At 52.0% G+C, this 21,552-nt stretch overlaps 5 protein-coding genes across 5 annotated transcripts; 1 reads left to right on the top strand and 4 right to left on the bottom strand.

Moving 5' to 3' along the window:
* Positions 1-47: 47 nt before the first annotated feature.
* LOC126643941 (basic phospholipase A2 RVV-VD-like) lies at positions 48-1,829 on the bottom strand. The gene is made up of 5 exons (XM_050322736.1): positions 1,814-1,829; positions 1,391-1,459; positions 1,087-1,234; positions 738-844; positions 48-190 (listed from the first exon to the last, which is right to left on the bottom strand). The coding sequence occupies exons 1-5, from the start codon at positions 1,827-1,829 to the stop codon at positions 48-50; spliced, it is 483 nt and encodes a 160-aa protein (XP_050178693.1).
* A 2,128-nt stretch (positions 1,830-3,957) lies between these two features.
* Positions 3,958-5,902, bottom strand: LOC126643771 (basic phospholipase A2 A-like). The gene is made up of 5 exons (XM_050322392.1): positions 5,810-5,902; positions 5,327-5,383; positions 5,031-5,157; positions 4,478-4,584; positions 3,958-4,345 (listed from the first exon to the last, which is right to left on the bottom strand). The coding sequence occupies exons 2-5, from the start codon at positions 5,364-5,366 to the stop codon at positions 4,221-4,223; spliced, it is 399 nt and encodes a 132-aa protein (XP_050178349.1). The 5' UTR covers positions 5,367-5,383; positions 5,810-5,902; the 3' UTR covers positions 3,958-4,220.
* A 264-nt stretch (positions 5,903-6,166) lies between these two features.
* Positions 6,167-7,563, bottom strand: LOC126643773 (phospholipase A2 group V-like). The gene is made up of 5 exons (XM_050322394.1): positions 7,486-7,563; positions 7,005-7,057; positions 6,587-6,731; positions 6,369-6,475; positions 6,167-6,291 (listed from the first exon to the last, which is right to left on the bottom strand). The coding sequence occupies exons 2-5, from the start codon at positions 7,042-7,044 to the stop codon at positions 6,167-6,169; spliced, it is 417 nt and encodes a 138-aa protein (XP_050178351.1). The 5' UTR covers positions 7,045-7,057; positions 7,486-7,563.
* Positions 7,564-8,890: 1,327 nt separating this feature from the next.
* Positions 8,891-10,552, bottom strand: LOC126643772 (phospholipase A2, membrane associated-like). Its single transcript, XM_050322393.1, has 4 exons — positions 10,516-10,552; positions 9,657-9,801; positions 9,326-9,432; positions 8,891-9,036 (listed from the first exon to the last, which is right to left on the bottom strand). Exons 1-4 carry the CDS (start codon positions 10,550-10,552, stop codon positions 8,891-8,893), a joined length of 435 nt encoding a protein of 144 aa, XP_050178350.1.
* A 3,668-nt stretch (positions 10,553-14,220) lies between these two features.
* UBXN10 (UBX domain protein 10) lies at positions 14,221-20,000 on the top strand. The gene is made up of 3 exons (XM_050322735.1): positions 14,221-14,276; positions 14,557-14,623; positions 17,786-20,000. The coding sequence occupies exons 1-3, from the start codon at positions 14,221-14,223 to the stop codon at positions 18,662-18,664; spliced, it is 1,002 nt and encodes a 333-aa protein (XP_050178692.1). The 3' UTR covers positions 18,665-20,000.
* Positions 20,001-21,552: the final 1,552 nt, after the last annotated feature.

The following is a 21,552-nucleotide window of genomic DNA, read 5'->3' as shown; positions in this document are numbered from 1 at the left end:
ACTCCCACCATTTCCATGGATTCTGGCAGGTTTTGACCCTGGGGTGTTTAGCAGGAGGGTGCTCGGCCCTTGCACTTAAAGTTGGGGTAATTCTTGTAAGAATTGTGGTAGGTCCCAGCTGCCCTCTGGAAACACTCAGCTGCCTTCTTGTCGCGTGCACAGGTCGCTGTTTGGCAGTGGTTCCCGATTCCTGGAAGAAAATGTGGGGGACCATGCAGACAGGCCAAGGGTGGGAGAGTCACAGGGTGTTTTTTGGACCATCCCCACCGCATATGCAGACCCCTGGGTTGAACTTGGGGTGTCTCAGGTACTCTCACCTCTGGTGTGTTGAGCTATCTGGCCCTGGAGTGACCCTTTAATTCACTTTATCCCTGGGGAGTGTGTGGATACTTGCTTGGATCATAGGGATAGGATTTGTTTTGGTCTGTGAAATAATATGTTTGCCTTGGAGAAATCGGGATGGCTGGTCCCTGTCTAGGATGGGAGAGTCACCTCAGACCCTCAGTATTTGGCCTCTAGGGAAGGACAAGGCCCCTCCTTAGGGAGGTCTCCAGGCTCTATACTTCACCATAATCCAGCAAATATTTATTTGCCCTATTCCTGGCACTTTCCCTGTATTTCCACCCCCTTTGCTGCGAGTGTTGCCAGGCCAGGATGGTCTAAAGGATACCTTGGAATACAAGCATGGATGGTATGTGCCTTCTCACTTGGAGCTTTGCCCATGCACCGGCTCTTACCACAGGTTATTTGGCTTCCCCGGAGGAAGTATTTGTAGGTGACTGCTTTGGGACTGCAGTGGGAGGAAGCCAAATCCTTATAGCAGCAGTCGTGGGCGTGGCAGCACCTGAGAGCGTGGGAGGGGTCAAGACAGGATGGGGTACAGGTGGGACATTGATTGAACATCAACAACATGCATCCTTCCCATTGGCTACTGCTGCTAAAACGCTTTTAGGGAGGTTTTAAGGACAAGCAACAATTTTCTCATTGCTCTCCGCTCCCAGAAGCAGGGCAAAATTTCCCTTGTGGTACCCAAGGAGGTGGGGAGGGCTGGGGCACCTGCTCTGCCTTCACCAGATCACAACTTACCTGTCAGTGGCATCCAGGGGTTCTTTGGATCCCCTCCAGCTGCAGTAACAGCCATAACCATTGTAGGACAGTGGAGATTTCCCGGTCTTGTGCTTAATCATCGCTGCAAACTGGAGCACGTTGCAATAGGTGAGGGCCAGTCCTATGACTGGAGAAGTTGTTTAGGAGCACTGGGAAAAGCAACCTCCCATCCTACCCTCCCACAGCAAAAATGAGCATTTTCACCCTTCCCATCTCCATGGATAGAAGCTGTGAGCACCACCAGGCTTTCCTGGAGGGTGGGAGCTGGCAGGGGATTACTCATAGAAGAGGAGCAGTGAGAAGAGCTTTATGTCTGGTAGTGGCAGCCCCAGGGTGTGGTGAACCTGAGGTGCTGCCAGTCACACCTTATATAGTCCCTTATACGTACGCTTGGCAAGGCCCCTCCTTTGGAGGGCAAATATTGACAATCTTCACCATATCGCTCTTGCTACGTGTGCAAGTCCCTTGGCATTGCTGGAGACTCCAGGTGCCTTATGCTGGTGGAGCCCTTGGCAGGGGAGGATTTGGAGGACTGGGATGAGTATGGTAGGCTGGGGTCAGCTCCAAGCATGACTCTGGATATCTCAGCATCTCAGTGCCTCCCTGAGCAAAAGGGGAGAACCTGAGGGAGAACAGGAACCACTCAGTGGAAGATGTCCCTGCCCATGGCAGGAGGTGGAATGAAATGAGCTTTTCCAATTCAAACCATTCTGTGATCCCATGATTCGCTTTCCTCCTGGATGACTATATTAGTTTTTTGATGTCTTGGATAGAAAACACCACTCTATGTCTTAGTGTTTCCATCCTGACTTAACTGGGCAGGGAAAAAAGGCAGCCAGTGCAAAGCATCCTCCACTTCTGACTTACCAGAGTGGGTGAGATGCAACACTGGGAGCAAAGGAAGATCCTGTGGTCCTCCAGAATGACTGTGGCTGGAAACGGGGCTGAACAGAGGCCACGTATGGTGGGGTTTTTTGGTAGTGGGGACTTCTGACATCCCAAATGCCCCTTGCACATGGGGATGCTCTGTCCCTCCCTGTGTGTGCTGGGCACTGTGTGCTGCTCTCAAAAAGATGAGCCCATGGCATGAGATGTCTGGCTCACCTTTATTTAGAAGAAAAAGAAGGCAAGTGGCAGCATAAGGGAAAAAAATGCAAGTGGTGTATTAATGGAAGGGGAAAAGAGAGGCTGATTGTTGTTTGTTCTGAGAGAATCTCTAATTAAATAGATGATGCTGAACAATCATTTAGCAGATTTCCTCTGGCAGATATTGCAGGTGCCCAGTTTTGGAGAATCCCAGCATGGACAGGCACTGAGGCAGGAGAGGAAATCCCCCATGGCTGGTAGGGAAACTGAGGCAGGGAACAGGGATGCGACTTGTGTGGGAATCAGAGATGTGGTGAGAAAAGGGAACTCAACTCAGCAAAATCTCTTCCCCCTTCTGGTATGGGATGTTTGTCTCATCAACTCTCTAGGTTAATTTAAGCAGACCCCTCAGACAGCATTGAGTTGATGACCTGAACCAGGGCTTGCCATAATTCAGGATTTTCCAAGTCCACAACCAGTTTTATCACTGAGAAATAAGGTATATTCTTATCAAACTGGCTGAGCTCCACATGAACACCTCTCCATCCCAGCCCTTCGACCTGTGCCAGCTTTGCAGTATCCCTTCTCCAAATGGGAAATAAGCCCCAACAGGGCCAAATGCCTCCTGGAAGGATGTGGATTTTGTTTCACAGTACAAACCCCACAACTTTTCCAGGCCAATTTATTGCCATGTATCTGAGCCAACACACTAGCACTTGGAGCTCCGTATGAATGGATTTGTACAGCCAGATGTCCAAGCAGGAAAATATGTGGATAGTTAAAATTCATCCAGAGTTTACAAAGGGATAGTGTGATTCAGTCTATCTCAGTCTGAAATCTGTCCGGGATATCCTGCCAGTGAGGATTTGATCCTTGATTTGCACCTTGCAAACAACAGCTGCTGGGTGAAGGGCTGCCCACTCCTTCCTCATCTCCCCTAGGATCACATGGTGCTGGAGGAGAAAGATGAAGGTGGAAGGGCCTGATTCCTGGGTGACAGCTGGTGGGAAGCATCACTGATGTAAGGGATATTGCCTGGCCCCATTGACTTCAGCTTTGGGGCAAGCCAGGGAGGGAATTCCAGCTGGGCATCAGCCCCTGAGGAAAGAGTGTTTTGTTGCTGTTTCTGTGGCTTTATTTCATCGCTGAGCCACAAGGGGGTTTGGAGCACCGAGACTTCCCGGGGGTCAACCCTGCAGGGCACAAAAGCTGCGCAATGGGGAGGTTTTTTCCTAAGGGACATGCTCGGGATTGTTGCAGAATCAGGCCAAAACATTCTTTTCTGATGAGAAGTCTGTTTTGCTCAGCACTGGTGTGAGGCAAGCTCCCGGCCACCCCAGCACAGCAGAGGTTTAGGGAATCATAGAATATCCCGAGTTGAAAGGGACCCACAGGGATCATTGAACTCCAAGCCCGATCCTCCCATGGCATCACGCCTGCTCCAGCCCTTCCACCCACTTCTGCCTCTTCATCTCGGAAAAAAATTGGACATTTTCAGAGCCTGAAGGCTCAGGGCTAAGTGGAGCAGTTTAGGGGTACCGCTGCACCTTGGTGGGAATTGTGTCACCTCTCAGCTGTAATTTTTTCCAGGTATTTCAACAGGAAAGCTGTCTGAGACGCAAGGGGTGGTCGCTGGGCTCAGCTGAGTCACGGCACACTGAGGACCAGTGCTTTGGGCTCTCTGTTTTTATTTGGAGCAACAGAAGGTGAAGCAAGAAGCGGAGAGAGTGGACAGGCTTGCAGGGGAGCCAGACCCGAGGGACGATGCTCCTGCTGGTTCCCTGTGCCCCTCACAGGGCTGAGGGGCAGGTGTCCAACCCTCCCTTTTTTGCTGTGCTGAAACATCGCTGCAGTGCTGCTCCCCCTCCTCAGGTCCAGCGGACACTGACGCAGCTTCATCGGAGGGTCGTTGTCCTCGTGCCAAAGCCAAAACGTCCCGAGGAGACTCGCCAGGGCTGGGAAGTGCTGCCGGCACCGTCCCTTCATGGATCAGCCCAGAGGTGGTTTTGCAAAGGGAATTTTTTGCTTCAACACCTCCCGGCTCGTCCCCGGCACTTGATGCGGTGCCGGAGCGGCCTCTGGGCACGCATCCGGCACAGCCGGGCCGCCCGCTCGCACCTGCAGGCACTTCTCTGGCACCACGTCCCTGACCCTGCATAGGCCGCACAGCACACCCGAGAGCTTCATTTGGGCATAGCTCTCGGGGGCTGCCCAAAAAAGGGCACCACAAGGGAGGGAGAGGGTCTGGAAAGGGGCATCCCAAGGCAAGGGGGTGAGGACTCACTGCAGGTGGGGATTCCTGCCTGGGGTGCTGAGAGGGGCTGGACGGGTCCCACGCGGCACTGCCGAGCCGCCAGCTTGGCATAGCAGCAGGCGCGGAGCAGGCAGCACCTGCAGGGAGAAGGAGAGCCTGGACTCATTGGGAATGTGGCACCAGCTGCTTCTGACCTACCTGACACAGGCTCTGTGAGCTGGGTGGGAAGAGCCGCCAGCTTTGCATCCTCTGCTCTGAATTGCCAGCAACTGCTCTTTCCAGCCCGTTCCCATGCCTCTGCTTCCCTGTGCAAGCCCTGCCCAGCATCCTGGCTTCAGGACCATCCCTCTCCACTGCTGCCATCCCATGAACCAGGCAGCTGTCACTGGCACCACCTTAATGACTGCGGGGCTGGAATTAGGGGTGAGCACTGAGCTTTCCCTGCTTCCTGAAACCCATTCCCTTCCTGCTGCTGCTCAGCACCTGATCTGCACTTTGCAAAGCTTCAGGGTGGGCTGATGGGGTGCACAGCCCTGGTTACCCCAGGGCCAGTGTTAGCCCTCTGGGGCAGCATTGCCTGTACCGGTCCAACGAAGCCCTTGAGGTGCCCCATCCTGAGTAGCATCTGTGGGCAGTGAGATTTCCTACAGTGCTTCCCTCGAGTCCTGGTGTGAAGGTACGTGGGTGCTTCCCATGAGCTGTGAACACACCTGGAGTGACCAAAAAAAGTGATTTTTTTTGTAGGTTATATGCAGAAATGAGGCCTGGGGAACGGGGGGAGAGGAGAGAGTCTCCCTGAGGAGTGCACAGGGGTTTGGGAATGCACATTGGCACAGGCATGGAGCCTGGCTCCTGTCTGTGGGTCGGAGATGCACTTACTGCAGGCAAACAGCATTGTCAGCACCAGCAGGACCTTCATCTTCCTCTCACCTGGGCCTGGGAGGAGAAACAGAGGACAGGCTCAACCAGGCAGCTTGCCTGGTGCTGCTATGCAAACCTTCCTCTCTGAAATTGGGTCAAATCACCCCAAAATTTGGAATGAAGAAAGCAGCTGGGACTCCTTGCATCTGTGTTGCTGCCTCTTGGCTGACAGCAAGTGGTTTCTGAGACTGTTCCACCACCTGAGCATTCCCACCCCCTGTCCCACCATTCCAACACCCCCCCACCTCCTGTCCCACCACTTTTGGCACTTCTCCCCCTGTGGTCCAACATCCCAGCTGCGTTTTTATCTGGGAACAATGACACTTTCCCTACCCTTTTCTTCCCTCCCAGCAGAAGTCAGCGTTCCCGCTGCCTCCTGCCCACACCCCCGTGTATTTTTGTTTCCATGGCAGGGGGATGGGGAGGGGGGGAGTTGCTCACCGGGGGATCTTCCTCGCTGTCAGTCCGTCCTCCCGGGGAGAGCCCTCCGTGTCCAGCCCGCGGGCTCCGAACTGGAAACACCGAAATGACTCCTCTGTCCCAAAAACATTAGGTGCTACGCCCCGTTCCTCGCCGGCCACCCCCCCTCGCCCCGTGGGCTGCAACCCGGAGTGACGCAGGGACTGAGTTCTTGGAAAGTTTTGGGAAGATGTTGATTATTCACAGGGATTTCTGTCCCTACCCAACAGCAGCAGCTCTCAGAGGACGGAGTGGTTTAAGCACACTGTTTATTTTCACATTACTTAAATTTACAGCAGCACAGGCAGGAGTGCAGCGAGCTCCAGATTCCGGCTCCTATCACTTGCATAGGTAATTAGGGTAGAACTGGTAGCGTTTCCTGTAGCTCCCGACGTTTCTCTTCAGGCACAATGCCAGGCTGCGGTCGCACTCACAGGAGAGCTGAGCACACCAGGAGTCCTTTCCTGTGGGAAGAGGGGAGCCCAAGGTCAGCCCTGACTTTAGGATGGGCTGACCCACCCTTTTCCTGGGTCCTACTCACTGCAGGAGGGGCTGCCGTGGTGCCGCTTGTAGTGGTAGCTCTGCTTCTTGGCGTCACAGCGGTGGTTCAGGAGGCTGAGGTAGCAGGTATCGTGCAGCTGGCAGCACCTGCAGGGGAGATCAAAACTTTAGGGGTTGGGCTTTTCCTTCCCTCACCCCCCCAAATTTGAAAATATTCAAGGATGTGTTCAGGCAGGGGGGTTTCAGGCGGGTTCTCACCTGTCTGAGGCGTCCTTGGGCTGCCCCTTGCCCCCCACGCCGCAGTAGCAGCCGTAGAAGGCGTAGTGCAGCAAAGCGTTTTTCCCTGTCACCTCCGTGATCATGCTGTGCAGCTGCAAGAGGCTCCCATGGGCTGGGGACAAGCCTGGAGAGGGGAAATCAGGGGGATCATGCTGATTCCCAGCCCCTTTGCAGCACCTCCATTCCTCCAACCCCCAAACTGGCGCCAGGGTGGTGACATCTTAGAAATTATAAGACAATGGAGAGGAAACTTGCTCCTAGCTTGGTGCAGGAGAGTTGTTGCATATTTGGGAGAGGTGGTGATGGGAAAAGGTAAAGAAATCACCAGCCTGATCCTAATTTCCACAGATGTAACTGCACAGGGAGCCATGGGACTGGTGGGAGTGAGGACACTTACGCCAAGCAAACAGCACAGTGAGGGCCAGGAGAGAATTCATCCTTCTGACAGCCCTGGGAGAGGAAAGCAAACCATTCCCTGTTATACCAAAACCAAGCCATTCCCTCTTATACCAAAACCAAACCATTCCCTGTTATCCCTTCTTTCTTCCTCCTCATCTGGGAGCAGAGATACTCCCCCCTCTCTGAGGACTAGAGAAGATGAGGGGGTGAAGATGGCACCTGTCACTTCAGCACAAAGCATTGAGGGAAAGTGATGGGAATTGGATGGTGCAGTTGTGGAAAAAAAGCAAAATGAAGAGAAAGGAAGAAAAGTTGGAGGAATTATCAGCCCTCAGTGGCTGCACCCACTGCTCTTCCTCCAAGCTGGCATCGCAGGTAGCATCTCTTTTGCTCCTGCTATCATGGCATGGATTTTGCTCCCATACTGCTTCTGGTTAAAGGAGAAAAGGGAGAAAAAGCATTTCTCCATCCCCACTTACTTTGGTCCTGCAGTGGTCCACTTACAGTGTCCTGCAGCCAGCTGGGCTTTCTTTATAAAGGGTTTGCTCACATCTGTGTGGGGCTCCTTTGACTCAAATGTTGCTGACTGGGCTTTTCTGCGAAGGAGAAGGCTCCATCCTTCCCCTTTACAGGAGTGTCAGAAATCCCCCCAGCGCCCCAGCTCTGCACCTCACACGTGGGGGCTGCTGCTGGGTGGGATGAGGTGGCAAAGCAGCGTCACTTCCAGGCTGAGGAGGAAGCCAACACCCCCTGATCCTGGTCAGAAATGCCTGAACATCTTCTCTTTTGTCCTTCCCAGCACCACGAAGCCATATCAGGGGGAGAGAACAGCCCTGGTTCAGCCTGGGCAGGAATGAAGCAGGTTTGGGATTTTCAAGAGGATGTACAGTTTGGGAACTGACCCTCTGCAAAACTGGTTCAGGGTGAGTTATCAGTTGTTTGGGGGAAATCTGTGGGCAAACTGAAAGCATCTCTAAATATACAAGTTCCCAGAGACATGAGGTTGGGCAGACACTGGATGATTAAACCCTCCCTCACTGTGAGAAAAAAAATGAATCAAAACGAATGTTTTGTGGTGAGCAAATGCAACTTCCCTTATTTTATTCTGTATGATTTTTCCACACCCTCATTACAGCTCTTCTGCAGAAACCATTCAGTCACCAACTGCCCTCCTAAATTAGCATCCACCTAATTTAGCTGGTCATGGTTTTGAAATCTTCCCTCCTCTGTGGATGGCTATTCTTTACCCTTAATTTTCGTAGAATCTCATAATGGGTTGGGTTGGAAGGGACCGTAAAGCTCATCTCCTTCCACCCCCTGCCATGGGGACACCTTCCACTATCCCAGGCTGTTCCAAGCCCTATCCAGCCTGGTCTTGGACACTTCCAGGGATGGGGCAGCTGCAGCTTTTCTGGGCAACCTGTTCCCCAAAGTTGTTGCTCCACGTTGGGATAGACTTGTGAATTACAGCCCTCCTGGGACCATGGAAGTATTGGGATGTTGGGCAGAGGGTGTGGCTGAGGTGTGGGATGCAGAAGTGCTCCCCAAACTCGGCAGCCACCATTGCAGTGCCTTAATCTCAGTGGCCCTTACAGAAAAACATCCCAGAATCAGTTTATATTCCTTTTATTGTGGGTCTTTATTATCTTTTCTGAGAAATTAAATCAAGGGAGGAGGAAGGGACAAGAAAGAGGACATCGGTGTGTCTTTCTGGGAACTGCGAGGTTTCCATCCATGATGTGTGTGTGCCCTTCCTCATCCTGAGCACCTCGCAGGGAGCCTCGTGGGCTCTGGTTCTCCTCAGCCCCCACGCCAGGCTTTTCTTGCCACAGCAATGGGGGAAACCAGACACAGTCTGGAGCTCTGTGTGCAGATTCCCCTTCCTCAGCACTGGAGCTCGTTTCCTTGGCATTTCAGCTTGAAGTAGAAGCGGTAGGAATGACTGTACGAGGGCAGAGTGCTCGCGAAGCACGAGGCCACTGCCTTGTCACACAGGCAAGTCTCTCTCTCACACCAGCTCTGCTTGTTACCTGTGGGGTGGAAACACAGTGCCCTGTGGTGGCTTTTCTGGTGGGGTCCCGTCAGGACACCCCCAGTGCTTGGAGCTTCCTCGGGGAAGTGGATGAAACAGTGTCCCAGTGCTTGCTCTCTCCCACCTGTTGCATCCCTTGCAATGCCCATTTAATTATCACACCTGGACAGGAATCAGGCTGGTTTCACCCCAGGGGTTGCCCTCCTGAGTGCCCTGCTCCAGGGATGGGGTGTCATGGGGAGCAGTGCTGGTTCCCCACCTCCATGGAACCCCTTTTCTATACTCACTGCAGGTGATGTGTCCGTCATCAGTGGTGAACGTGTACGGGGTGATCAAGGGGCTGCACTTGCCCTCCCTCACTCTCCTGTAGCAGCAGTCGTGGGCTTGGCAGCACCTGTGGGGACACCACGTCAGCTGCGGCCCCCCAACCCTCCCTTACCACACCTGGAAAGTAAAGGAAGGTCCAGCCTCAAATTCAAGGCAACCTGGAGGAGGGCATGGTCAGGCAGCAGCAGGACGTGGCTGGGGAAGGGGGCAAACCCCCATCTCAGAGTACAGCATTTTAGGGACTGCCCTTCACTGGGGTGGGTGAGTGGTGATGCTGTTCCAGATACTCACCGGTCAGTGGAATCCACAGGGGTCCCGCTGCCCCCAATGCCACAGAAACACCCATACCAACTGTAGGAGAGCAGGGCACTTTTCCCTGTGGTCGCCCTGATCATCCGCTCCAGCTCCAGGACACTGGTGCCAGCTGGGAGCAGCCCTGTGGAGAGGCAGAGGGAGGGGGCTTGTGCCGGTGCAGAGTGGGGAGGCTGTTGGTGTTCCTAACACCTCACACCAGGCAGAGAATTAAATGTCTGGCACTGCTGGAAACACACTTTCAGGAGTCTGAACCATGAGGAGCCCTAACCCCACCCCAGGGATTATAGAATCATAGAATTCCAGAACGGTTTGGGAGTGAAGGGACCTTAAAGCCCGTCTCATTCCACCCCCTGCCATGGGCAGGGACACCTTCCACCAGCCCAGGTTGCTCCAAGCCTCATCCAGCCTGGCCATGAACACTTCCAGGGCTGGGGCAACCACAGCTTCTCTGGGCAACCTGTGCCAGGGCCTGCCCACCCTCACAGGGAAAATATCTGGCTTCTGCACCCCCTGGATTCAGTCTGGCAGAAGGTATTGCTCTTTGGACAGGCAACAAGCCTGCAAGCCATGCTGCAACCAGCAATCCCCCATCACCAGGATCAGCCATGGGCTTGGCACAGACAGGAAATGTTCCAACAATCTCCAGGGTCCTGTAAAATAAATATGGATCTGGGCATCCCAAAGCCTCCCCCTCACAAAGCCCTCCAGGACTTCAGCAGTGCTACACGAAGTGTTGGAGTGAAATTGCAAAATTTAAGCAAAAAATTGAATTGTTCCCAAATCTTGAGGTTGGCAGGTGGATCCTGGTGTGTCCTGGGGGCAGCGGGGCACTTACCACAAGCCAGAAGCACAGCAAGGAGGAGATTCCTCATCCTGGGGCTGCCCTGGAGAGGGGACAGCAAAGGTGGGCGATGAATCAGGGGCAGGACAGGCTGCTCCCCCAGTGCCCACACCAAGGGCAGGCCTCGTGGTGACATTCGTGTCACTGTGGATTCAAAGCCTTCTGAAGGCATCACTGTGTCCCAGTGACTCCTCAGGGGGCCCTTTAGCCTGGATTTGGGATGCAGCGCTTGTCACGGACACGGTGGCTGATCCTGCCTGGGGCTGGTGAAGCAGCTCCTGATTCACAACCTCCCCCCATCACCCCTTGAGCTGCCAGATGAGTAACAGGGCAATAAAATCCCACTCTCCTTACCCCTTCCTGGACCTGCAGTTCTGATGTCACTGGCTCAAAGGGTTTGGTTTTTATAGCTGGCCAGGCCCACCCCCTCCTCCATCTGCGCTGTCATCCCAAGCCGGGCTCACCTGGAGCAGGGAGAGTGTTCCCATCTTTCTCTTTCCCAAAAATCATGAGTTTCCCCAAACAGTGAGCACCAGCACTCCCTCCATCTGCTCATTGATGGGCATGAGGTCATCTCTGTCCCTACATGAAGCCAGTCAAGGCCTTGGCCATGGTTTTAAAATCTGTGGGATCTAGTGGCTGGAGCGATGGGATAAAAGTGATTTACATCCAGGCTGGCACCTCAGAGGTTGTTGAATCCTTGTTCCAGCTGCAGAGGTGGCACTTTGGGCTCAGTGTTTTCTCATGTGAGCCCTTGGTTTTGCCAGTTCACACGCTGAAGCTTCAGAGGTGGTATCTTTTGGCTCCTTCGTTGCAATTGTCCCCTCAGATCCATGGCTGCATCCAAATCCAGCCTCACTGAATCACAAGGGGAGGTGAAGGAAAGACAGCCAACATCACGAGTGCAATTCCTGGGTCTGCAGTTTTCCTGTCCTACCCTCTGTGGTTTTCCTGTCTGCCCAGAGTGTGTGGGCAAGGGGTCTGAGAAATTAAATCATGAGCAGCAAAGGCTGGAAAAGCCATGGAAACCTGAGTTGGAATGCTTGGGGCATACAGTTTATTTAATCACCATAATTCAAACATGATACAGAGATGTGGGGGAGGCAGAAAAGCAGAGGAGATAAGGAACAAAAGCTGCTGGTTTTCCCCTAAACCATGGGACCAAGAGCAAACACAGACACAAATGCAGGTATCTGGTGATATGCAGGGCTCCACCCTCAAGGATTAACCTGGGGAAGGGAATTTGGGGTTGAGAATTGTAAGGAAATGACTTAGGGGTCTGGAGTCAAGAAGAAAAAACTCTGTGGAATTTCTTAAGAAGCCACCAAAGCTGTCGCTGGAAGGGACGTCACCTCCTGACCGTCCTCCAAGGGGGCAGAGCTGTCTGTCCCAGGGCTTTGCTTCCCTCTAACCCTCAATTTTCTGCTGCAAGTGGAATAAAAGCCATCCAAGCCTATTAAGAATGGGGTGCAACACCTCACCTGCCTCCTTAGTCAGCATCTGCACAAGAAACCATCCCAAAATGCCACAGTGACAATCCAACAGCCAAACCCCTGCTTTCCTCACCTCCCTTTGAAAACCAAGGCAATCTCTAGTAATTAACTGATCCCTTTCCCACCCCCTCCACAAACACTTCCATTACAGAAGGATTCCAAAGGTGGTGTTCACTGGCTGTGCTATTTGTGTTTTAACACTGCAGGTTCTTGGTTTTGGGGGAAAGACCTGCAGAGTTTGCTGTAGAGTTTGGATAAACCTGCATGAAAAGCATAATCTGAGGGCGTAATTGAGAGCAGGGATCCTGTGGATTTGGGGTCCACACATGGTTTTAACCAAAACTCCTCATTTTAAGCCCTCCCTCTCTGCAGGGGGTCTCAGGAGAGTGACCACATCAAGTCAAACCTGCTCTTTAATTACCCCACAGACTCAAGGGCTTAAAAAAACCACCCGTAGAAGTTATCATCCCCTTAGATATATGGAACTTTTCAGCCTTCTTCGGGAACAAAGAGAGCTGGGTATCACCCACACATCTGTTTGTTCAGGGCCTTATTGAAGTGTAAATGTGCCAGGTGCTTTGATCTGCAATGCTCCAGTTTTCCCAGCAATATTGCCAAATATCCTGGGCCGAGATGAGCTGATCGGAAACTCTTTCCTTATTTATTTTATTTCTTTTTAGTGCTCGGGTTTGCCTTGATCTTCCCCCCTCACAGGGTGGAGAACCCAAGTTATTTCTTTTTAGTGCTCGGGTTTACCTTGATCTTCCCCCCTCACAGGGTGGAGAACCCAAGTTTATGATAGATATTTATTGCTTTCTTGGTGCCACTGATGGCCATCTGTTGGTGGGAGAACAAGCTGGTTAACTGAGTGGGTTTAAAAAGGGATTAATGGGGAGAGAAGGAAATATCAGTATGTGGGGTGTTCCCAGAAGGGAAACTGACTCATGGATCATTTGTAGCCAGGGGGATCAGGATGACTCCCCTTCCCTCTTAGGATAAAGAAAGCTTAAAACTCCCCCAAAAGCATAGTTTTAGGTCCCAGGAAGATTTTGTGTGTAAAGTCTAATTTTTTAATGGTGTTTTCATAATAAATTTTGGGGTTTATTTGTCTGGGTTTATTCTGCAGTCACTGAATAATGTCACAGGGGGTTAAACTCTGTATTGCGCTCCACCCCTCCTCTCTCCCCACTGCCTTTGCTCAGGACAGGCTGTAACACTTCATTTTTAAACTTTTAGGATTAAAACCTGAAGATATGGTTATTTAAGTGGGGTGACAACATTGTGGTTTTGCTTAGGGTGGGATGGAGGAATGAGAACTCCTGTGAGAGGGACAGGGACAACCTTGGTGCCACACTCACTGACAGGTGCGGAGCAGCTGTTTGGGAGGGGACTCATCTGTCACCCCCCCTGCTCACCCTGCTTTGTGTCCCACAGGGTGAGGTCTCCAGAACTTTCCCAAAGTGGTGGGGCTGTTTCTGTGCCACTGACGAGGCCTGAAGCCTCAACACATCCCTGCACAGTTTGCACAGGTATGTCTCTGCCATCTGAACCAGCCTGTCCTGGCTGTCCCTGAGCCTGGTGATGTTCCCTGGATCTGCCCCAGGGCATTCTGGCTGTCCCATCCCTGGATCCACCCCAGGATCTACCTCAGGAAATCCTGGCTGTCCCAAGCCATGGTTTCATCTCTGTCCCATCCCTGTCCCCATCCCTGTCCCATCCCTGGATCCACCCCAAGATCCACCTCAGGAAATCCTGGCTGTCCCAAGCCACGGTTTTGTCTCTGTCCCATCCCTGTCCCCATCCCTGTCCCATCCCTATCTCACCCCTGTTTCTATCCCTGTCTCACCTCTGTTTCCATCCCTATTTCATCCCTGTTCTCATCCCTATTCCATCCCTGTTTCCATCCCTATCCCATCCCTGTCCCCATTCCTATCCCATCCCTATTCCACCCCTCTCCCCATCCCTATCCCATCCCTGTTCTCATCTCTATCCCATCTGTATCCCATCCCTATCCTCTCTGTAAGGTGAAACATACACAGGTATTCTTCCAAAGAACACCGAGGCAGTGGAAGGATTAAAAGAAAAGGATCGCTTTTTTACAGTAAGGCACATTGGGCCCCCAGGGGCTAAAGGCACCTCCTGTTTTCCCCTTCGAGTTTTTATTATCTCCACTCCCCCCTCTCTCCCCGTTGGAATGCCAAGGCCTATGACATCTGCTCTCTCCTCACATGTCAGAGTGAGCTTCTGGAATGTGGCGAGGAGGTGAGAGAACAGCACTGTTTTGAGAAGGCGGCAAGGGAAGCCTTCCCTAAAGCAAAATAACTGACTCCTGGGTAACAAAGTCTGTGGCAAAAAAAGTTACTTACCCTACACCATTCCCATCTCATCCCTGCCCAATCCCTTCTCCCATCCCTGCCCAATCCCTTCTCCCATCCCATCCCATCCCATCCCATCCCATCCCATCCCATCCCATCCCATCCCATCCCATCCCATCCCATCCCATCCCATCCCAGTCCCATTCCCGGGGGCGGGGCTGGATCAGCGCGTTGCGGTGGGCGGGGCCGTGGCGGGGTCTCCATGGCAACGGCGTCTGCCGGCGGGGCAGGACGGTGAGGGACAGGGACGGGGTCGGGATCGGGATCGGGGTGAGGGACAGGGACAGGGATCGGATGAAGGACAGGGACAGGGATCGGGATCGGGGTGAGGGACAGGGACAAGGATCGGGTGAGGGACAGGGACCGGGACTGGGATTGGTGTGAGGGACAGGGACCGGGATCGGGTGAAGGACAGGGACAGGGATCGGGATCGGGGTGAGGTACAGGGACCGGGATCGGATGAAGGACAGGGACAGGGATCGGGATCGGGATGAGGGACAGGGACCGGGATCGGGGTGAGGGGCCGAGATTGGGGTCAGCATGAGGGGTCGGGGCTGGCTGGGAGGCGGTGCAGCTGCGTTTCAGTGCCCGGGTCTGTCTGAGCTCGGCCATAGGGATGGGCAGTGGGGCCGGGCTGAGGGCTTAGGCCCAGTCCTGTTGTTGGGCTCAGCCCCAAGCCCGGCTGTGCGGCCCAGGCCTGGCTGTGGCACCAAGGGCTCTGCTGTGGGGCTGCTCTGGGCCAGCCCTCACCAGGACAAGACAGAACAGGCAGGAACTGATGCCCAGGAAGTTCCAGCTGAACATGAGGAAGAACTTTTTTACATGCCGTGGCACAGGATGCCCTGAGAGGGTTTGGAGTCTCTCTCACTGGAGACTTCCAGAACTGTCTGGACACAATCCAGTGCCATGTGCTCTGGGATGACCCCACTGGAGCAGGGAGGTGGGACCAGATGAGCCACTGTGGTCCCTTCCAGCCTCACCCATTCTGTGGTTCTGTGATGTAGGGCTTGGATTTGGAGGGCTCACCCTCACAGGCCCTGGTGTCACCAGCCTGGGGGCACCCGGCTGCAGTTCCCCATCGCAACCCCTCCCCAGGCACCGTATTTTAAGCATCTCCCCTTGGTAAATCTCTGGCATACACTGTGCTGGAGTGGTACATGCCCTCACAGGAGGGTCCCTCAATGGTTTCTCACAGGTTGCTTGTTTGGGGTTTTAACTCTTGGAACCGGCAGTGTCACTGGTGATATCTGTAAGTGCTCCCCTAGGCTTGAGAGTCCTTCCTCAGTGCCTTGTTGCCTTGAGTGTTTATTTGTTAGAGGCGCTAAGGGGAAGGCACATACTCCCCTCCCTCCCACAAGCTCCTGGGAAACTGGGATGAGTCACCCGGGCGGGTGTCCCTGTCTGGCTCTGCTGGAGGCTCAGGAGGGACAGGTCTGTCAGCTGGGCTGGGCAGGGGGTGTGAGGACTCTGCCTTGCTGAGTGTTTCCATTTCACACAGCTGGAGCAGAAATCGAGTGGTAAATAACACATTGCTGGCAAAGGACCACCAGGGCTGTTCCCTCTGTTTGGTTTAGAATAGAATTCCAGGATGGTTTGGGTTGGAAGGGACCTTAAAGCTCCTCCAGTGCCACCCCCTGCATTGGGCAGGGACACCTTCCACCAGCCCAGGTTGCTCCAAGCCCCATCCAACCTGGCCTTGGACACTTCCAGGGCTGGGGCAGCCACAGCTTCTCTGGGCACCCTGTGCCAGGGTCTCACCACCCTCACAGGGAAGAATTTCTTCCCAATAACCCATCTAACCCTGCCCTCTGGCAGTAGGAAGCCATTTCCCCTTGTCCTGTCACTCCAGGACCTTATAAATACTCTCTCCATCTTTCTTGTCAGTTCCTTCAGGTAATGAAAGGTCACAGTCAGGTCACTCTGAAGCCTTTTCTTCTCCATGTGAACAATCCCAGCTCTCCCAGCCTTTCCCCCTCTCAGAGCTGCTCCATCCTCTGATCTCTTGGTGCCTCCTCTGGACTCTCTCCAGCAGCTCCAGGTCCTCCCTGTGCTGTTCCCAGGGCTGGAGGCAGCTCTGCAGGGGGGTCCCACCCCAGGGGGCAGAGGGGCAGAACCCCCCTGGGATCAGCCCAGGGCACAGGGGGTTTCTGGCCTGTGAGCACACAGGGACAGGGCATGTTCAGCTTTTCATCCTCCAGCACCCCCAGGTCCTTCCCTGCAGGGCTGCTCTCCATCCCTTCTCCACCCAGGTGTGCCTGGGATTGCCCTGACCCAGCTGTAAGATTTTGCACTTGGCTCTGTTGAACATTGTGAGGTTTGCACAGACCCTGCCCCGTGCTGAGGTGACAAACAGCAGCCAAGTCCCACTGTCTTATTTCTGGAGAATGCCAAGCAATCCAAGTTGATTTTCCTTTTCCTTCGATAAATGCTGCCATGCAAACCACAGGAAGGGAAGGGGGGTGTGTGACCCTGTGGCACTTCTCAAAGGGTTGTTGTGAAGTTGTGACCCAGATGGCTGGGCTGTCTCAAGGCCTGTCCTGGTAACAGCCAAGTGCTCTGAGTGCGTCTTAACTTGGGGAACGTGCAGCAGAACGTGGCTTTATCTTTAGTAGAGGTTGTATCACAGTCACAGACTATCCTGAGCTGGAAGTGACCCACAAGGACCATCCAGTCCAACCCCTGGCCCTGCACCGGACACCCCAACAATCCCTCCATGTCCCTGAGAGCGTTGTCCAAACACTGCTGGAGCTCTGGCAGCCTTGGGGCTGTGACACTGCCCTGGGGAGCCTGTTCAGTGCCAACCACCCTCTGGGGGAAGAACCTTTCCCTGAGATCCAACCTGAGCCTGCCCTGACACAGCTCCAGCCATTCCCTTGGGAAATCATTCTGTTAAGCAGCTTTCGGTCACAAAAGGGTCAGAACGAGTTTCTCTGCATTGAATCAGGGTTTTTCATTCTTGGGGATCTTCAGAGATGTTTAAAAAGTGAAGTGTAGTGAATCTTACCCCAAAATCCACAATGGGAACTCAATCTGCCACTGCAGGAGCAGTGAAAAGGCCAGTGCTGTGCTTTGAAGTTCACTCATCTCCCATTTGCACTGAGTTTCCAGCTTCAGAATAATAAAAAAAAAATTGTTCTTTCCATCAAAAAACTTACTTTCAGTGGGGAAGGGCACAACTTTCTGATGCTCTGGGTCAAGTTTACACAATTCCTGACAAATCTAGCCCCTATAAATAACATGTCTCCCACCACCTCTGACTCAGCCCTCACTGCACCGCAGGATTGCCCACACAGTGACACACCACATTTATTCCCTATTTAGCTGACAAACCATAGGGAGATTAGACCCTCTAGAAGCTTCCTGGCCAGTTCCTATAACTTTTCCCTCTGCTTGCAGCCTGCAGGTGCAACGCCCACAGCAGCTTTCCTGGACGCAGCACTTGCTCAGCTCTGCTTCCCTCCGAGCACAGCCGCTCTCCCGTGGGCCAACATTGTCACCATGCATGTCACCAGGCCCAAATCAGCCAAGGGACGCAGAAGGCAAAGCTTCAGCCACCCTCAGGGCGTGGAAGCCTGTCCATGCCAAGTGCCTTCTTCCCCACTGGCAGCATCTCCTCGGGCATTAGCGAGCAGTCGGAGAGCACCACACACAAAACTGGTGTTCCCACCCACCCCGGTGTCTCCTGAGGAGGTCCCGGAGCTCCTGCAGCAAGTGCCTTTGAAGTCCTCCTCTTCCCTGAACAAGTACCGGGTGCTCCCCTCCATTGGCTGGAAGGGCATAGCGAGTGATGCTGTGGAAGTGCTGGCTCAACAGACCAGCCGGCTGGAAGTGAGTGAGGGGCAGGAGGACACTCTGAAATTCAGCAAAACTCTGTCTGGAGAGCAGGGATCTGGCAGCACACTGTCAGGAAGAGATGTTCTTGCTGAGGAGAGCTCCCATGTGCACTGTGCCCCTGAGAAGTGGGGAAGGAAAATGAGGCAGGAAAGCCCTTCCACGTCCCCTCTAAGCTTAGAAGAGCCCCACGTGCTGCTCGCGGTCCGGTCTCCCTCTGGCCAGAGGTTTGAGCACCACTTCAAGCCCTCTGACAGTCTCCTGACAGTCCTTGCCATGGCAGGACAGAAATTGTTGGCCAACTATCAACACTGCAGTGTTGAAACGATGGAAGTGCCCCGGAGGAGCTTCTCTGACCTTACAAAGTCCCTCCACGAATGTGGGATCCTCCACAAGACTGTGCTGTGCATTCGACAGGACAAGCAGCACGATGCAGATCTTTAGGCACACGGAGGTGGGTTTTTCTGCTGAGTGGGATGCATTGTTTCTTCCAAAAAACCTGAGTCTGATGTTTCCTGGGCCTACTTCTTGCCATCTTTCACAAATTCCCATGAAGCAGAGGTATGGATGTTGAGAAATAGTATTTCAGATGTATAAACCTGCGTCATAAAGAGCAGCTTGTTTCACCCGTGCCATCACAAATTGCTTCGTAAGTGCCACCAACCTTCAGCCTTTTTGGTTTGTTGAAAGTTTCCAAGTTTCCAAACCCCAAGTTTCCAAGACATCTACTCTTCTCCTTTTCTCTATTTTGGGAAGGTGCCACTTCCCAGAGTGGACCTGGATGCACCTATTTGGGAAGGTAGAAGCAGAACTGTTTTACCTGCAGGACCACCTTCAGTAGCTGATCATCATCCTAAACATCTTCTCAAGAGGCTGAAAAGGAGTTTAAACCCCCAAACCATCTGGAAGCAAGAGTATTAACACATTAAAGGGTTATTAGGAAGTATTAAATTGCAAGACTGTGAGAACTCAGCTCTTTCTGGGTAACCTCAGTCCAGCTCTTTACTGTGACTAAATCACCTTTTTAAGAACAAATAGTTATTATTTTGTCTTGGTGAGCAGCAGGATTTTCTCCTTAGTTTTCCTTCCCTCATTCAGCTTGTGTGATCTGCAGGTAAGAACAGATGGATAGTTAAGAAGGGATGTTACAAATAATTCCACTTAACACCTTTACACTGAAGTTAGTCCAAGAAGCAAAGTGTTAATTTTGGGAGTTTTAAAATAAAAATGTATTAATGGGATTTGACTGAGGAACTGGCTTACAGCATCATTAAAAGGCTGTTTGGGTGACTTGGCAGGTTTAGGTAACTACAATGGAAATTCAAAGGCAATAATTCAATCTACTTAAAAAATGGATCACTTGCCACAGAGATGAGCAAGTTTAAATGGTTTGAGGCAAACCCAGTTTAAGTGTAACTGCCAGAGCAGCCCAGCTCAGGAGCAGAAACACAGCAGCAGCAGAAAGCTGATGCTGGTGCTGATCACAAGTGTAGTATCTGATCTTAAGTAAGTGTTCAGCGTCCAGTGGCTTTATAAAATCAGTACCTGATGGAACAGTTACCTGCTGCTGGGTGGTGGGTGATGGAATGGCACAGCAGCAATCTCAGATACTGAAACATATGGATGCTTTCAACCAAACCATAGTGGGGAGCAAAGTAGTTCAGGACAAGGAACGATTTTCTATATTCCCTTCAGCATTAGGTGGTTAAATCCCTTGTTCTGACTGTTGTGCACTGTGTTACTTCACCATTTCAGAGTGTTTCCACCCTGTGTTAGTACAGCCAATAAAACCTTTCAGGTTGAAACTTGAACTTCAAAGAATTTATGTGAGCTGGAGGTTTATCCATCACATCTCCTCTGAAGAAATGCCATTAATTTGATGGCAGATAGCTCAGGGATTGCCCAAATCAGCTATTGGATAGTCAGCTGCCCTCCACACCACCTTGCTCTGGTCTTCCTGGAGTTTGGCTCTCCATCCTGTGTTGGATACAACACAGCAGTGAGGGAGGAAGCACTCTGGATCAGTGACAAGTTGTTATTAGATACAGGGACCACCACAGAGATGTGAAAGTGCAGGGGCTGACGCTCTAAATAAGAACAGAAGAGTAAGATAACATAATAAACCTGGATCACAGTGGACTTCTCATGGTGGAGGATGTTCCTCCTGCATATCTAAGCTAAAGCTGGATGAGTTTGGTTCTAACCACCTCACCAAGGCTACAGCATCTCCAAAGATGAGCATTTTAATGATTTCTTTGTCCAAAACCCACAGAAGTCTTTATCTAGGCAAGCACACTGAAGGGAAAAGAACTCTTTTCTCCCTCATTCCTTTTTCTCTTCCCTTCAAAACTCTTCTGGGGAGGTTTTAGAAGCAACAAGTCCAGCACAAGAAGCACTGGGGGGAAGAACAATATTTATTTGACCTAGTTTATTGTGTGACATCACTTAACAAACTTCCCTGTGGGAATCTTTTAAGGATTTCAGCATTAAAATTCAGTCTGTCACAGGATGAGGTGGTCATAAATAGAAAACTTGCCATGACTCCTGGCTGGTAACGTCCTTACCTGAGGGTTTTAAACACCAACAGAGCATTCAAGCAAGAAATCAGCAACGGGATCATTCGGTATGTGTTCTTTATTCCAATTAAAAGTACATTAGAAACAGCACACAGGACCAGCAGCAGCTTCCATGACAATTCAGCCCAATACTCTGCTGTCACCAGGTCATTCAGCTGTACTGGGAAAGTAGGTGATAAAATCAAGTCTTCCACTCAACACGCAAGCACTCACTCACCTGCCACTTTAAATAGGATTCCAACAGAATAAAAATAGATACACCCCAGAATACAAAAAGTTTAATTTTAAGCGGTTTTTTTTTCTTCACTAAAGCTTTTATACAAATTGATAAAAGGGTGCACAATTTCCTAAAATTTTAGGTACATTTTAAATGAGCCTTTTTTTACTTGGTAAAAGGATCCATGTTCCTGTCTTTGAACAGAATATGGTGGCCAGAATTGCAAAGAAAACAAGTAATAGTTTAAATTTACAATTTATACATTTGTTTTGACATGATTCCCACACTGAGTAGCAGGGCCATGGCTGCTCACGCTTGTCCCATTTCCCCCCAACAGAGAGCTGTGCACCCTAAGTTCTAGTTCAGGAGCCTCCTTCTCCTGGAAACTGGGCTGGGAACAGCCCACAGGCTTCCATCTGTGCGCACAAGAATGGTCCCAACACAGAGGAGGTGTAAATGCTTTCTTCTCCAGGAATTGTGAATCCTACCTTCTCCATAGAACGCCCCAGGGCAGGGACCAGTGATCTATTTTGCACTAT

The sequence above is a fragment of the Myiozetetes cayanensis genome, unplaced genomic scaffold (genome assembly GCF_022539395.1).
Source record: "Myiozetetes cayanensis isolate MyiCay16 unplaced genomic scaffold, myiCay2020 scf28, whole genome shotgun sequence".
In the NCBI taxonomy this organism is placed as follows: Eukaryota; Metazoa; Chordata; class Aves; order Passeriformes; family Tyrannidae; genus Myiozetetes; species Myiozetetes cayanensis.
This window is presented reverse-complemented; position numbering and strand designations above follow the sequence as displayed.

What these genes read in the sequence shown, in the direction of transcription:
- LOC126643771 (XM_050322392.1), bottom strand. Translation starts at nt 5,366, where the DNA reads ATGAAGGTCCTGCTGGTGCTGACAATGCTGTTTGCCTGCA. An exon ending in TCAAGGGCTTCGTTGGACCG is followed by an intron (nt 4,585 to 5,030) that starts GTACAGGCAATG and finishes TTCTCCCTGCAG; the next exon opens with GTGCTGCCTGCTCCGCGCCT. An exon ending in GGCAGGAATCCCCACCTGCA is followed by an intron (nt 4,346 to 4,477) that starts GTGAGTCCTCAC and finishes CGGCCTATGCAG; the next exon opens with GGTCAGGGACGTGGTGCCAG.
- UBXN10 (XM_050322735.1), top strand. Translation starts at nt 14,221, where the DNA reads ATGACATCTGCTCTCTCCTCACATGTCAGAGTGAGCTTCTGGAATGTG. An exon ending in TTCTGGAATGTGGCGAGGAG is followed by an intron (nt 14,277 to 14,556) that starts GTGAGAGAACAG and finishes GGGCTGGATCAG; the next exon opens with CGCGTTGCGGTGGGCGGGGC. An exon ending in TCTGCCGGCGGGGCAGGACG is followed by an intron (nt 14,624 to 17,785) that starts GTGAGGGACAGG and finishes CTCTGCTTGCAG; the next exon opens with CCTGCAGGTGCAACGCCCAC.
- LOC126643773 (XM_050322394.1), bottom strand. Translation starts at nt 7,044, where the DNA reads ATGAATTCTCTCCTGGCCCTCACTGTGCTGTTTGCTTGGC. An exon ending in CCCAAGGACGCCTCAGACAG is followed by an intron (nt 6,476 to 6,586) that starts GTGAGAACCCGC and finishes TCTCCCCTGCAG; the next exon opens with GTGCTGCCAGCTGCACGATA. An exon ending in CCACGGCAGCCCCTCCTGCA is followed by an intron (nt 6,292 to 6,368) that starts GTGAGTAGGACC and finishes CTCTTCCCACAG; the next exon opens with GAAAGGACTCCTGGTGTGCT.
- LOC126643941 (XM_050322736.1), bottom strand. An exon ending in CTTCTCACTGCTCCTCTTCT is followed by an intron (nt 1,235 to 1,390) that starts ATGAGTAATCCC and finishes CAACTTCTCCAG; the next exon opens with TCATAGGACTGGCCCTCACC. An exon ending in CCCCTGGATGCCACTGACAG is followed by an intron (nt 845 to 1,086) that starts GTAAGTTGTGAT and finishes CCACGCTCTCAG; the next exon opens with GTGCTGCCACGCCCACGACT.
- LOC126643772 (XM_050322393.1), bottom strand. Translation starts at nt 10,552, where the DNA reads ATGAGGAATCTCCTCCTTGCTGTGCTTCTGGCTTGTG. An exon ending in CCTGTGGATTCCACTGACCG is followed by an intron (nt 9,433 to 9,656) that starts GTGAGTATCTGG and finishes GTGTCCCCACAG; the next exon opens with GTGCTGCCAAGCCCACGACT. An exon ending in TGACGGACACATCACCTGCA is followed by an intron (nt 9,037 to 9,325) that starts GTGAGTATAGAA and finishes TCCACCCCACAG; the next exon opens with GTAACAAGCAGAGCTGGTGT.